At 38.4% G+C, this 13,599-nt stretch overlaps 1 protein-coding gene across 19 annotated transcripts in view; it reads right to left on the bottom strand.

Annotated features, from left to right (window-relative positions):
* ATOSA (atos homolog A) overlaps positions 1–12,848 on the bottom strand; it is an 80,932-nt gene extending 68,084 nt beyond the window's left edge. For 3 of the 19 annotated variants that reach the window (XR_008699376.1, XM_055537934.1, XM_055537935.1), the window contains exons 1-2: positions 11,700–12,219; positions 11,274–11,390 (exon numbers count right to left, since the gene is read on the bottom strand). Coding sequence is in view for 18 of the 19 variants with exons in the window: in XM_055537934.1 (XP_055393909.1) it covers positions 11,274–11,289 (16 nt within the window). In the remaining variant the exon portion in view is untranslated. The other 16 variants (XM_055537918.1, XM_055537925.1, XM_055537926.1 and 13 more) reach the window with 8 other exon arrangements.
* Between the last annotated feature and the right edge of the window lie 751 nt (positions 12,849–13,599).

Raw genomic sequence — 13,599 nt, 5'->3', positions numbered from 1 at the left:
AAAAAGTTAAACAAAATAAGGAAATACCCTAAAATCCTAATTAACTGTCCTATTTACATGACCTATTTTTTTTTTCCCCAAAAGCCAGTACTTTTACTCACTTGTACATTTATATATTCTTATGGTATTCTCCAAAAGCTTTCTAAATGTCCAACACCAGGGTCTAACTCCTTTTTTGTAACAGAAAGCAACTTACGTCCTTAAAAGGCAGTATTACTGTAGACAATACTGGGACTACTAGAGAAATATGAACATAAACAGTAAATTAGATATTAGCATTGTGCTAATAGATTTCTTGGATATGGTAACTGTATTATAGGTACATAGGAGAATTTTTTTTTATGTTTTAATTGGAGGAAAACTGCTTTACAATGTTGTGTTGGTTTCTGACATACAACAACTGTAATCAGCCATAATTATACATATATCCCCTTCCAAGAATGCTTATTTTTAGGAGATACACATAGTAGTATGATGATAAATGTTTAACAACTGGTTATGCAAAGGGAAAAAAAAAAGTCCTGGTCTGTAGCACTGCCAATTTCCATGGTGTAAATACTGGTACCTTTGCTGATAGCAAGCAACCAACTTGACAGGGTTGAGAAGAAATGTATACAATCAGCTGTCACATGCTGCTACTAGCCAGTTTCATACTGAAGTACACAGGGTTGAAGTGTCATGATGTCCACCATTTACTCTGAATTTATAAAAACAAAAAAATAAAAAAGCCCTTATGTCTGTCTGTCTACCTACCTATCTACTGACCTACCACTCAAGAAAGGTAAAACAAAAGTGCTAAGATGTTCATAATCCATGAAAATTATGATTCTAACTTTTTTTGTGGGTGTGAAATACAGCTTGCAATGTATGGAAGTTCAAAGAAATCCTATGGCTAATTCTATCATATATCAAAAAATCTATACATCAAAAAATTTTTTGTATGTCAAAATTTTGTGACATATACCAAATATGATATAGAGCTTTAACCTCAAGCTATGTTTAAGGTCAAAATCTTGGGAATTCTCTGACAGTCTAGTGGTTAGAACTTTACATTTTCACTGCCAAAGGCCAAGGTTTGATCCTTGGTCCAGAGATAAGATTCTGGAAGCTAGTGCAGCCCCCCAAAAAACAGATCAAAATCACCAATATTGAGTGCTGAAGTTATATTCTCTTACTATTATGAATTTAAGTAGAAGTGACCCACTGGATCACTTCTTTTCACAAAACCATGATATGTCTTCACAAAAGAAAATGGCTAATTTGGTTTTTAAAATGTACAAGAATTCTCTAATGTCAGGATAAAGTTTTATAAATAGCCTGATTTCAGCTATTATTATAAAAATTTAATTCTATTCAGAATATATAAGCTTAATAAGTAGGAAAACAAAAAATGGAAACTTCATATTAATTTCCAATGTCAATTCCTAACTATAAACGAGTTGTACTCTCAAAGAGAATAAGTTTTAAAGTCCAAATAATGGTCATACTTTGAATAAATATTATTTATAAGTAATAGTACATAATAAATAATTACAAATAATAAGTTATGACTAGATTCCCAGGCTAGCCTACCAAAAGCTTCTTAACCTATAATATTAGGCCATTTCTTGCAGCATCAGGAACAAGTCTAGATTCTGACTCACAGAAACAAAAGGGCCATGCTCCAAACACTGAATCAATCCTAGCTAATGTTCTAAAATAAAGAAAAAAGCAATTTGGGGCACCATCTGACCATTCTAATAACTTTCATCAACCTCCTTCTAGTGTCCACCCCCATCCCAATCTCTCTGCCTTAATGCTGCTCTAAATGCTCACAATGGTGTATGATCACCCAGAAATAGTTGGTGTGCTCCACTTACCCACTTTCCCTCTCCCCTTGCATGCACATTACAGATGTGTAGTTCCATACTGGTTTTGAGTTCCTCTAGTTGTATATTCCAGAATGCAAGGTTCAGAGTGACAAACAATAAAGATCTGTTGGTCTCTTATGCCTTTTATGATTAGCTTTCACAACAAAGCCCTGAAACATTCATTTCCTCAGTGCAGCTGATTCAAGTTGCTTATCCTTGGAAATGAAACACTAATCAATCCCTGTCCCATGTCAGGCACATGCTAGTTGCTGAACCTTGGGTTCTCAGTTCACCTTTCCCACAATCCTTAAAATTAATGGTATTTGAACAAAAAGAACTGAAGTTCTGACAGGTTACGTAATTTGCTCAAGGTCATTTGGCTGAAGTGCTAGATTTAGAATTTCTATCTAAGTTTGATCCTAAAGCCTTAAGGTCTTAACTCTATGCTGCTAAAAAGGACACATTTGAGCCAATTTTATAACAAAAGATAGCCATCATTTCAATATTCTTCAAAAATATATAATTAAATGTACACTTATTGATCTAAATGGTTCTCCTGTTGGTGTAATTTCAGTCAGGATAACAAGGGGAAACTTTAAAAACTGTAAAAAACCAGGTACTGCATAAATGGGTATTTTTAGACAGAATGACCTCCCCTAAGATACACCTGAGAGCACCTAGCTCTTTGCTCATGAGTACAGATCATCCTGTCTATACAGCAAACCAGTCAATATATATAGCATTTCACACCTTATAAAGTTCTTTGACACATTATCTTACCTGAAGCTCAGAAGCAACACTTTGAGCCTAGTACATTTTACAGATGGGAAAACAGGTTTGGAAATTGATCCAAGTCACAGAACCTGTAAGTGACAGAACAGGCCCCAAATCTACACTCTAAATCCTAAGTCTTTATCCTACTTGTACTCATAAATCTGAAGTTATCCAATCAATTTAATCTCTCTCTCTTTCAAAGAAATAGCAACAGGAACAAATGCAGTATGGTGGTTGGAGAGCGGAGAGCTACCAGCAAATGCTTCTGTGTAGATTATTTGTTAAGTAAATGTATATAAACTTAGAACTACCTATACCAAACAGCTTTTGCCTACACCTTAGTTATTTTACAGAATTTTATTTCAACTTAGTGAGATTTAATCAATTTTAAAATATCATCTTAAGTTATTTGCAAATATATTTTAAATCTATTTTTTAAAATTAGGTATAATGTTGTGATAATAGCCTGTCAATAATGCAAGAAAATCCCTAAAGTGAGAGAATTTCAGTTGGTGTCAGTAAAACAATCAATGATTTCTAGTCATCTGCTTCTATTCCTATTTGCTTCACAAATATTGAGATAAACTAGTGATTCATTTTTTTAAGCACCTCCTACACACCGACCATGTATAAGTCCATCAGCTAGGTGATGGAAATCCAGTTGTGAACAAGATACAGGGTTCCTGTCCTCATGGAACTTAAAATCTAGTTGTGGAGACAGACAATAAACAAAGAAAAAAAATCACATAATATGGTAAATGCTACGAAAGAGACTGTGGAGACACCGAACAAGGACCCTAATTTAATAAATAATAATAGCTGCTAGCTAACTTTAATTGAGCACTTTAGATAGTATACTCAGAGAATATCCTTCTGAAAAATGATATTTAAACCAAGATCAGAAGAATGACAAGGAGCTACCCACGTGATGACTGGGGAGGTTTTTCAGGCAGAAGAAATAACAGACACAAGGCTGTGAATGGTCACTGAAAACCTAAAAGGTGGCCAGTGGGACTGGGCAAGTTGAACAAACGTAAGACATTCAAAAAGCCTTATTATAATTTTACTGAATGAGTTTCTTTTATATGAAAAGGAATATATGTGAAATCTCAATTCAGGTTATTGCTAGGTCTGTTTTTGGCATTACACATGGATTAATGGCTAATATTTTGAGTAGCTACTGGCATTTTTAGCCAGTTGATTCTGTTTCGGTTTAATAAGGAAGTCTAACATAATCAATGTCAGATTTTTTCAACCATTTGAGGAAAGACAGAATTAACTATTGAAAAATTGACTTTGGTTTACCTACTGAGAAAGAAATACTGTTTCCTGGTACTGTGATTTTGCTTTCTCATTTAAAAAAAAGTCAGTATTCAGTTGGAATTTCTAAGTTAAACATTCCCTCCGTTTTTAAAACCCTCAGCCTTAATTGAGTGGAAAATACTATTGTAATTAGATGCAAAGTTGAGAAGGACAAAAGAATAAATGAATGTAAGTATTTCTTATTTAACAACTAATTTTTTTCCTATACTTGTTCACAGTGCAGAATGTTCAGGCCCCACAGGTTTCTTCACTTTTTGAAAAGGAAATCAGCTTTTGAGTTACTCTCCCTGTGTACACATTAGCTTCTCAGTTCTGCTTCCAATTATCTTTTTTTCTCATCCTTCAAAGAAATGACAGTGTTCTATCCACTGAATCATATCTTTCTTACAGGATGACAGGCAAAAACATAAGGAACCTCTATGCTAATCCCTTTAGAATTGAGTCTCAGAAGTTGTATCAATCCAGCAATTATCTGACAGATACTGATGTGTCAAGACCCATCAGTGTAAGTGGATGAAAGGCCAACAGTAGTCATTTTCGGACTTGAGATCACAGCGAGTATATAAAACACGTACAGCTGAATTAGCCCCTTTCTTTTGTCCTCCCCAGCCTTCCCTAAATAACTGACTTAATTAGAATATGTCCAATTGTAGGAAAAGCTGTTCACACATGAATATTTACTATGTCCCAGCCATAGTTCTAAGCACGTTATATACACTAACTTATTTACTCAAATAACTCTAAAGGCAAGGTACTATTACTTCCTCCATTGCAAAGATGAAAAAGGTAAGGCACAAATAAGATATATAGTTTTCTAAGATCATAATAATTAGCAAATCTGTTTTTTATTTCCCTTGGGCCTGTTTTTAAACAAATTTGGCCCCAATATCTTATAACATTTTAATATAACATATTCCTACCAGAGGGTTTACAGCATGTACCCAAGCCTGCCTTTTCATACTGTTCATGGGGTTCTTAAGGCAAGAATGCTGAAGTGGTTTGCCATTTCCTTCTCCAGTGGACCATGTTTTGTCAATACCAATAACCTCAGATAGGCAGATGCCACCACTCTAATGGCAGAAACCAAAGACAACTAAAGAGCCTCTTGATGAAGGTGAAAGAGGAGAGTGAAACACCTGGTTTAAAACTCAACATTTAAAAAATGAAGATCATGGCATCTGTTCCCATCACTTCATGGCAAATAGATGGGGAAGAAGATGGAAATAGACACAGACTTTATTTTCTTGGGCTCCAAAATCATTGGAGACAGTGACTGCAGCCATGAAATTAAAAGATGCTTGCTCCTTGGAAGAAATGTTATGACCAATCTAGACAGCATATTAAAAAGCAGAGACATTACTTTGCCAACAAAGGTCCATTTAGTCAAAGCTATGGTTTTCCTGGTAGTCATGTACAGATGTGAGAGTTGGACCATAAAGGAGGCTGAGTGCCGAAGAATTGATGGTTTCGACTGTGGTGCTTGGAGAAGACTCTTGAGAGTCCCTTGGACTGCAAGGAGATCAAACCAATCAATCCTAAAGGAAATCAACCCTGAATATTCATTGTAAGGACTGATGCTGAAGCTGAAGCTCCAATACTTTGGCGACTTGATGCGAAGAGCTGTCTCTTTGGAAAAGACACTGATGCTTGGAAAGACTGAAGGCAGGAAAAGAGGATGACAGAGGATAAGATGGTTGGATGGTATCACAGATTCAATGGACCTGAGTTTGAGCAAACTCAGGGATATAGTGAAGGACAGGGAAGCCTGGCATGCTGCTGTTTATGGGGTCGAAGAGTCGGACACAACTGAATGACTGAACAACAACCCAAGCTTACTTTGAATCTGGGCTAGCTCTCTTCTTAGTTGTGTAACCTTGGATAAGTTACTGTGACTATTTCATTTATGAAATGAAGATGAACAGCACCACCTAGTTTCTTGAACAACTGTGATGTTTAAATGAGTTATATAAACTACTTGGATCAGTGCCTGGCACACAGTATGTAGAAGAGTTAGCTGTTACTAGTAATAGTACCACCACTACCTCCACTGAGGCAATTTAGCAAAAGGCTGTTCTATTTAATCTAGTCAACACTTTTTGTCCTCTGTCATTTCTGTTGCTTGATTTACATTGGCTAACAATGAACTATTAGCAAGTTAGAAACTCATCTACCTCCCATGCTATTTTTTTCTAGTCCTTACCATTTCTTTCCCCATTTCAGTTGCCCAGGAAGAAATGTTTGAGATTAAAATGATTTGCATTATACTCTAGGTAAGTTCATAAGCCACTGCAATACTAACGCTAAACCCTAAATTTGTAATATAATCAAAAAGGGGGTGTCTCAGTCCATTTAGTCTGCAATAACAAAACACCATAACTAGCTGACTTATAAACAGCAGAAATTTATTTCTCACAGTTATGGAGGCTGGAATATCCAAGATCAAGGCACTAGCAGATATGGGTACCTGGTGAGGATCAGCTTTCTCACTAGGTATTTGTCTTTTCATTATAACCTAAAATGGTGGAAGTGGTGAGGGTACTTTCCTGGGTCTCTTTTATGAGGGCACTAACGCCATTCATGAAGTCTTCACCCTCATGACCTAATCATCTACCAAAGGCCCCCTACCTCCTACTACCATCATCCTGGAGCTAATGATTTCAATCTGTGGATTTTATGGGCACACAAATATTCAATCTACAGCAGAGGGGGGAAAAAAATTAAGCATTCCTCTCAGTTTAAACCTCAAAAAAAAAAAAAAATCAATTGCTTGGTATTTTATTTGTGCAACAGGTTTTGCATTAATAGTTTTCATTTAATACTCATAAATGAATGACTCATGAATTGAAACACAGTATGTTTAAATTATTAATGTTTTGATGATTTCCTAGATATTATAGGCCTTAACCTTTCATAACAGTTGATAAGTTCAGACAACTTTCTTGGAAATGTCTGATGAAGAAACTCTAACCAAAGCAAGCGTGCATGCATACTAAGTCGCTTCAGTCATGTCCAACTCTTTGGGACCCTATGGACTGTAGCCTGCCAGGCTCCCCTGTCCAGGGGATTCTCCAGGCAAGAATACTGGAGTGGGTTGCCATTCCCTCCTCCAGGGGATCTTCCCCACCCAGGGATCAAACCCGCATCTCTGGTAGCTCCTGCCTTGCAAATGGATTGTTTACCACTGAGCCACTAGAGAAGACCAACAAAGCATAAAGCACAGCAAAATTGACATTTATCTTTTAAATTAAAAAGATTTTGATTTTACTTAAACTGTTACACAATACCATGAATTTAGGAATTCTGAAACCTTTGGGACTTTGAAATCAAAACATACACTTAAATTATTTTGAAATACATTTTTATAGAAAAAAAAAACCATGCATTCAAAATATACAAAATTATAAATACCACATATTTATAACATAAATAGTAAATGTTAAAAATGTAAAGTGCTTTAATTACATCTGTGCAAAAACCATACTTTAGACATCTCTTGAAACACTGAGCATTCAATATCTAACTAGGATCAGATCCAAACTTTACATCCTTGAGTACAAGGTGAAATAACATCGTTTAACCTCTCCAACTGCCCAGCTCTAGTCAGAATTTAACACCATTTAAACAGGTATTCCTAGGAAGCTTGGTCCGCCCATGCCACCCTCTACACATAGAAATTAACATATTTATACTTGTAGTAACAAAAGACAGAGAAATAAATTCCACATATATCAAGCATTCTTTTGTAGCTTTTATATATTCTCAGATACCTATACATTAAAAGCCTATTAAATCTGCTGGAGCCTTAGCAGGTTTCAGGCTATGAATGTGAAACAAAACAAGGTACTACTAGGCTATTGCACATTTGACTAGTTCTTTACCTTTTTTGAACATATTTTATAACTGAACATATAAGCATCTGTAATATCTTAACATAATTATCATGTATTTAAAAACTACTATGTGCCAACCAGTGTCATATTTCTTTCTAGTAACTATGAGAAGTTGGAATTATCCCTGTTTTACAGAGAAGGAACCTGAAACTCTCAGAAATTAAGTAATTAAATGAAGATTACAGAGCTAGGAAGTAATGGAAAAAGGATACAAATAGAAGTCTGATTCCAAAACCTGTGCCAATGATAACATCAAAGACCCATCTCTGGCAGCATTGTGCAAGTAATGTTATATAACTGCTTAAAAATCTTAAAAAAAGAAAAAAGAGAAAAAAAGATTTACCTCAGACTGTAATAAAATTCTACTGACTACTGTAAAACATTGCCACTGTACAGTAACATCTTAGTTATCTGAAAGTACAGTAGAAATTCTCTTAATTTTCACTTAATCAACTAGCCATATTGTCCAGTGCTTTCCATTTCCTCCATAAAGTAAACTGACAGATACTAGCAGCTAGTAAAGTACTTCCAGTTTCCTGTGCACTTCTACTCCTGCCAGTTGAGTTGTGTGCTTAACTAATGGCTAATATTTGGAGTTTAGTCCCAAACTTGCTTATGCCACTCTATAGTAATGAACTTATTTGAGTGCAAACAAAAGGTTATTTCTGTGAAAACTATGTTGACTGCTTTGGAAATAGAATATTTTGATGAACATAATTTTGATGAATATATATTCCCTCTTCCCCCAAGGCACACTCCTGTTGACTACACAAATATCTTTATAATTCTTGATATACACAGACATCTGTAAAATTGCACTATACATTAAAAAAGAATTTTACATTTTTTAAATGTAAAATATTCCACCCTTTGATTTGTTTACAAAGTCTTATTCCACTTTAAAGAAATCAAAAGTAGAAATCTTGAGGTTTACATTTTTGGTGTGGTTTACATAAGAAAGATCACATCTAACTGATTAAACAGGCTCCATTCCCTGCCACTCCCATTTCTAAAGAAGGGCCTTTAGCCTACATCAAAAGACAGGCAAAATAATTAAGGCATTATTTTTTTCTGATTCCTCACTTTAACTTTTTAGATTATCCAACCGACTACCACATGCAACTGTGTAGGATAAGAGACTCTTTTTGAACTTATTTAGAAACTGATGCACATTTGTATCCCACTCAGCAAATATCTCAGACTTTCGACACTAGAATTCATATACATTCTCAGTTTCTGAATGAATATCTGAAGATTCCTCTATTTACTCTCATTTTTTAGAGAACTCAGTGCTAAGTATGGTTATCTAGTTTTTTAACCACAGATATTAAATGCAAGAATAAGCATATTGACAACAAAGACAATTGACAGCATGGGAATTCAAAAATCAGATATTAAAGTAAACAGGCTGAAGGGGTTTAAGTTAGAGGCAAAAAAAAAAATCTTTGTTCACATATTATGAGTACAACAGAAAATATTTTGGCATTTAAAGAGTGAAGTTTCAGTCATCCAGAAAACAAACTCATACAGACTAGTTTCTTAGACACCAATGTAGAAAAAGTGAAGTATTACGGTTGTCTAGCTCTCCCATAACTGTCCCTTGCCAACCACAGATCAAGAAATCAATTCAATGGGTTATGCAAGCAATTTTTTAAAACTGAAATAGAAGAGAAAAATACAAGACCACAATGCACATAGGAAGTATATTTTCTGAAAAGTTTATTTCAGTATTTCTGTACTATTTGCAAAGTGAAAGATATTACTTACTCTAGATCATGGTCAAAAGAAAGCCATGGGCTTAAAGACTCATTAAATATAGTCACAGTACCAAACTTTCGATTCCCTCATTTTTACATCATAATGCTAAAGAAAGACACAATTTTAATGAGAAAAAAAGTCACTTCTTTAGGAATCTTGATGCATAAATGTATTTACTTTTTCTAGTAATCTACATTAATAGATAACATTTTATCATGCTTAGTACTAGTTTTGGCTAAAATAGAGATTTTGTGTAAGTATTTAAAGTAACTCTGAAACAATGACTTTGATTTTATTTGTTTGTTTATTCTGAGACGCAATTACTGACCTTGGTGCCAGCTTTCCAAAGTCACTGATGTAATCTAAAAGTCTAAACTTGGCAATCTACATAAGCAACCTGATTAGTAGCAATATAGTTGCTAATACTTAAAACATACAAAGCTGATTTTAAGAATCAACCAAACACTTAAAACACTTAAAAACTAATTTAAACCACTAAATTAAGTATGGCTTTCTCCACTTCTTTCTAGTGCATTTTAAGAAAATATCACCAAAGACATATTTGTGCAGAAAAGAGAATTTGACTTTCTAATCCACTTTGAAAATAATATATGGAAAAAATAACCAGTTTAACACATATCTTTTCAAATTATTTTATTTTTAAAAATTATTATGTCTTTTTTTTTTTTCCTGTCTTATTTATTTACTTATTTACTGCCACACTGTGCTGCCTGTGGGATCTTAGTTCCCTATCAAGGATCAAACCTGTGCCTCCTACAGTGCAAGCACATAATCCGACCCACTGGATCACCAGGGAATTTCCTATATCTTTTTTTTAAATGAGCATCTAATTCATAAGGATAAATTAACATTTCCAATCCAAAAGTCTCACATTTGGAAGGGACTCTGTCATCTAGTCCAACTCCCTACCAAATACATTAATCCTCTTCTTATAATATTCCTTAGAACCAAATTCCCATATTACTGAAACTCCTAACTACCACTGTATTAAAGTCTTCTAAAGTTGGTCCTTGCTATGAATCAAAAGCAGACTGATAAATGGGTTTTTCAATTCCTTTGAAGTGCTTGAAAAACACAGTGTATACATTATTCCCAGAAGTCCTGAAAATATAGGTTTAGAAAGAAAATGGCACATTTACAGTACTTATTATAGGGACTTCAGTAGCCCTGTCCATATACTGATATACTGCAAAGTACTCCAGGGATTTGTTCAAACTTTGCGAGTTTGCTTAAAGCACAAAAATTAGCAATGACAAATAATATCTGTTAACTCAAACAATCTTAAATTTTCTGTTTATCAAGTTCAAATTCTCAAACTGAGAAAACTTGTAAACTTTTTTAAAACTGAAGTTAGACTGACTTTACCTAAAAATGTGTAACTCTCAAATAGTATCAAATTTTGTGACACCAGATAAAAATGCTGTTATTGAAAATTTCACTTTTAGTATCTCTTGAAACTAACATTCTGAAGACACTTTTGAGAATGTCTTCTCCCATCTAGTTCCTAACTCTTCCCCGTGCCCTTCTCTACCTTACCAGCTGGAAATCTGTAACAGAAATAATCATATGTAATTCAGTTGATCCTGCTGCAAAATTAGGTTAACCTTTCTAAAATGGGGCACAAGAAAAAAAAAAAAATCCTACTTAAATTATGTACCTCGGTCTGGCTTCATTTTCACGTCGATATCCACCCAAGGTGCTGTGAAATACACGTGTGGGTTCTCTTCAACAGGCTCGCCGCTGATTTTGCAGCTACTGTTTCGTTTTCAAAACGCTAAAAGAGGTCAAAATAAAATTAATCTGGTCCTGCCCTAACACTCGATCTTGCAAGAAAACTACTGCTAACAGGCCTCTTCTGGCACTAAGAGCGGTGACAGCACCATCCGCAGGTCTGAAAAAAGCAAAACTCTACACCGCCTCCCCCATCGACTCCGGACCAAGCACCCTTCTTCCCCGCCCCTGTGCTCTCCAGGCCAAAGTGTCCTTCTTCGACACAACGTCTCCAAACCAAAAGGAAGATCTATTTATAACTTGAATGTACAGGCGCGGGGGCGGGGAAATCAAGCAACTCAAGCTAACTAACCCCTTTGTAAAAAACGCCTCTGGGAACAGTGGCACCTCCGCAGTGACTGGTATAGAAATGCTCGGACCTGATGACTTGGGCTCAGGAAACTCTTCAAGACCCCAAACGCCTCGCCGACGCTCTGCCCGCCCCGCAAGGCCTCACCTGTGTAATTACCCTCTGGCTAGTCTTCCTGCCTCAACCGCGGCCAAGTTTACACAATGAGAGGGTCAGAAAGAAATGCTAGACATCTCCTCGCGCCCAGCCCCCAGTCCCAAAAGAACTGTACTGTGCTGCCCCGGGTCGCCCCTGCAACACCCCTGGCCCTGAGAGGTCGGGCCTGAGGGTCGTCCCGGGAAGGTGTTTACAGCCGGGCGATCGCCCCTGCTCGGTGCAGCCTGCCGGTGAGGACCCCTTCCGTCCCGCCGCGGCCCCGGATTTCCTTCAGTCCCGCCGTCCGTAGCGCCGCGCCGGCCCCTCTCTCAGCCGGAGAGTTGTTTTCATGGCTCCCTCGGCCGACCTCTGCTGACTAACTCTCTCTCGCCTCCCGTCCCAGTACCTCCTCCTCCTGGCACTTCCCTCTCCGCCGTTCGCCCAGCGGCTCACATCACACTCCCACCTCAGACGTGAGGCTCCGAGAGGCGCAGGGCCGGCAAAAGCGGAATGTGGCGCGCAGCGGCCCCCGAGGCTGCGCTAGAGGACCATGGGGGCCCGAGACGACAAGCCCGACGCGGCTCCCCGGCGCCCCTGTGGCCATCCACCCCCGCCTTGGCCGCCGCCTCGCTCTGCTCCCGACGCTCAGCCCCTCGTTCTGCACGACTCGCACTCGAGCCCCGCGGCCCTCGGGCTTTGGCCGCCTGTCGACCTGGCCAGCCCGCTCGCCCCGCGCCTCTGCCAGCTCCTCGCCCGCCCGCTGTCTCTAGCTCTGGCGCCCCAGCTCCCCGGCCCCCTCGCTCGCCCAGTTCTTTCTCTGCTGTTTGCCCTGTCAAAACACTGCCCGGGTCACGTGTCCCAACAACAGCCAACCCACCGCTCGTCACTTCCTCCCCGGCTGCCTCAGCTGCTGGCGCCCGGTTGTTATGACAACGCCCGGCGCGCCCAGGGGCGCTAGCCTGGGGGCCTGGGTTTCCTTGCAGGTGCGGCGGGTTGCGAGGGGCTGACTGAGCCCCGAAGGCCCGCGAGGCGCCAGGCGCATCGGCTGCGCTCGCCTCCTGTCTGCCCTTCGAGCTGGCTGAAGCGCGTCTGGGACCAGGAACCAGAGCTGCGCTATTAGAGCACAGGGTAACCGAGGAGATGTCATCCGAGGGCCTGCCCCAGACGTGGAGGATAATTATAGTCTCCTCCTCCACCTCCTCCACACGGGATACTGGCGCAGAGTTGTGACCCATCCCCGAGTGGCTTGCAGTGCACAGTGGAAGCTGGATCTAATTGTGACCGGGGCAAGAGCGTGGGCCTCCATATGCTTCAGGGACTGGGGAGTTTAAGAACAGTCCTCCTCACCCTAAATTTTTTTTTTTCACATCACTAGGGATTTTAGTAGGATTCAGAACCCAAGCTCCCGAGGCACTTGCTGTGCTAAAAATAATTTTTATAATCTCTGAAACACTGACTCATGGCAAGAGGACACTTTTGACACCGTGTTATTGTTGGGGAGCTGTAATTTTGTTGTTGTGCTATAACAATGTGACATGATGACATTTCGTGTTGCGATGTTGTGTCATCATTTCAACACAAACAGATGACAAGGATCTGCTGTAATTAAAAAAAGCAACCCTAGCAAGGACTGAAGCTATTAGCTACTCAGTTTATAGACAAAGTACATATGGGGTTGTGAGCTTAAAATAGAGACAAAGTACAAAATTTACAGTCCTCTTGGTTTCAGTATAAAAACTCTTTTTAAAAAAAGAAACAACTTTGCATA

The sequence above is a fragment of the Bubalus kerabau genome, chromosome 10 (genome assembly GCF_029407905.1).
Source record: "Bubalus kerabau isolate K-KA32 ecotype Philippines breed swamp buffalo chromosome 10, PCC_UOA_SB_1v2, whole genome shotgun sequence".
NCBI classification, from domain to species: domain Eukaryota; kingdom Metazoa; phylum Chordata; class Mammalia; order Artiodactyla; family Bovidae; genus Bubalus; species Bubalus kerabau.
This window is presented reverse-complemented; position numbering and strand designations above follow the sequence as displayed.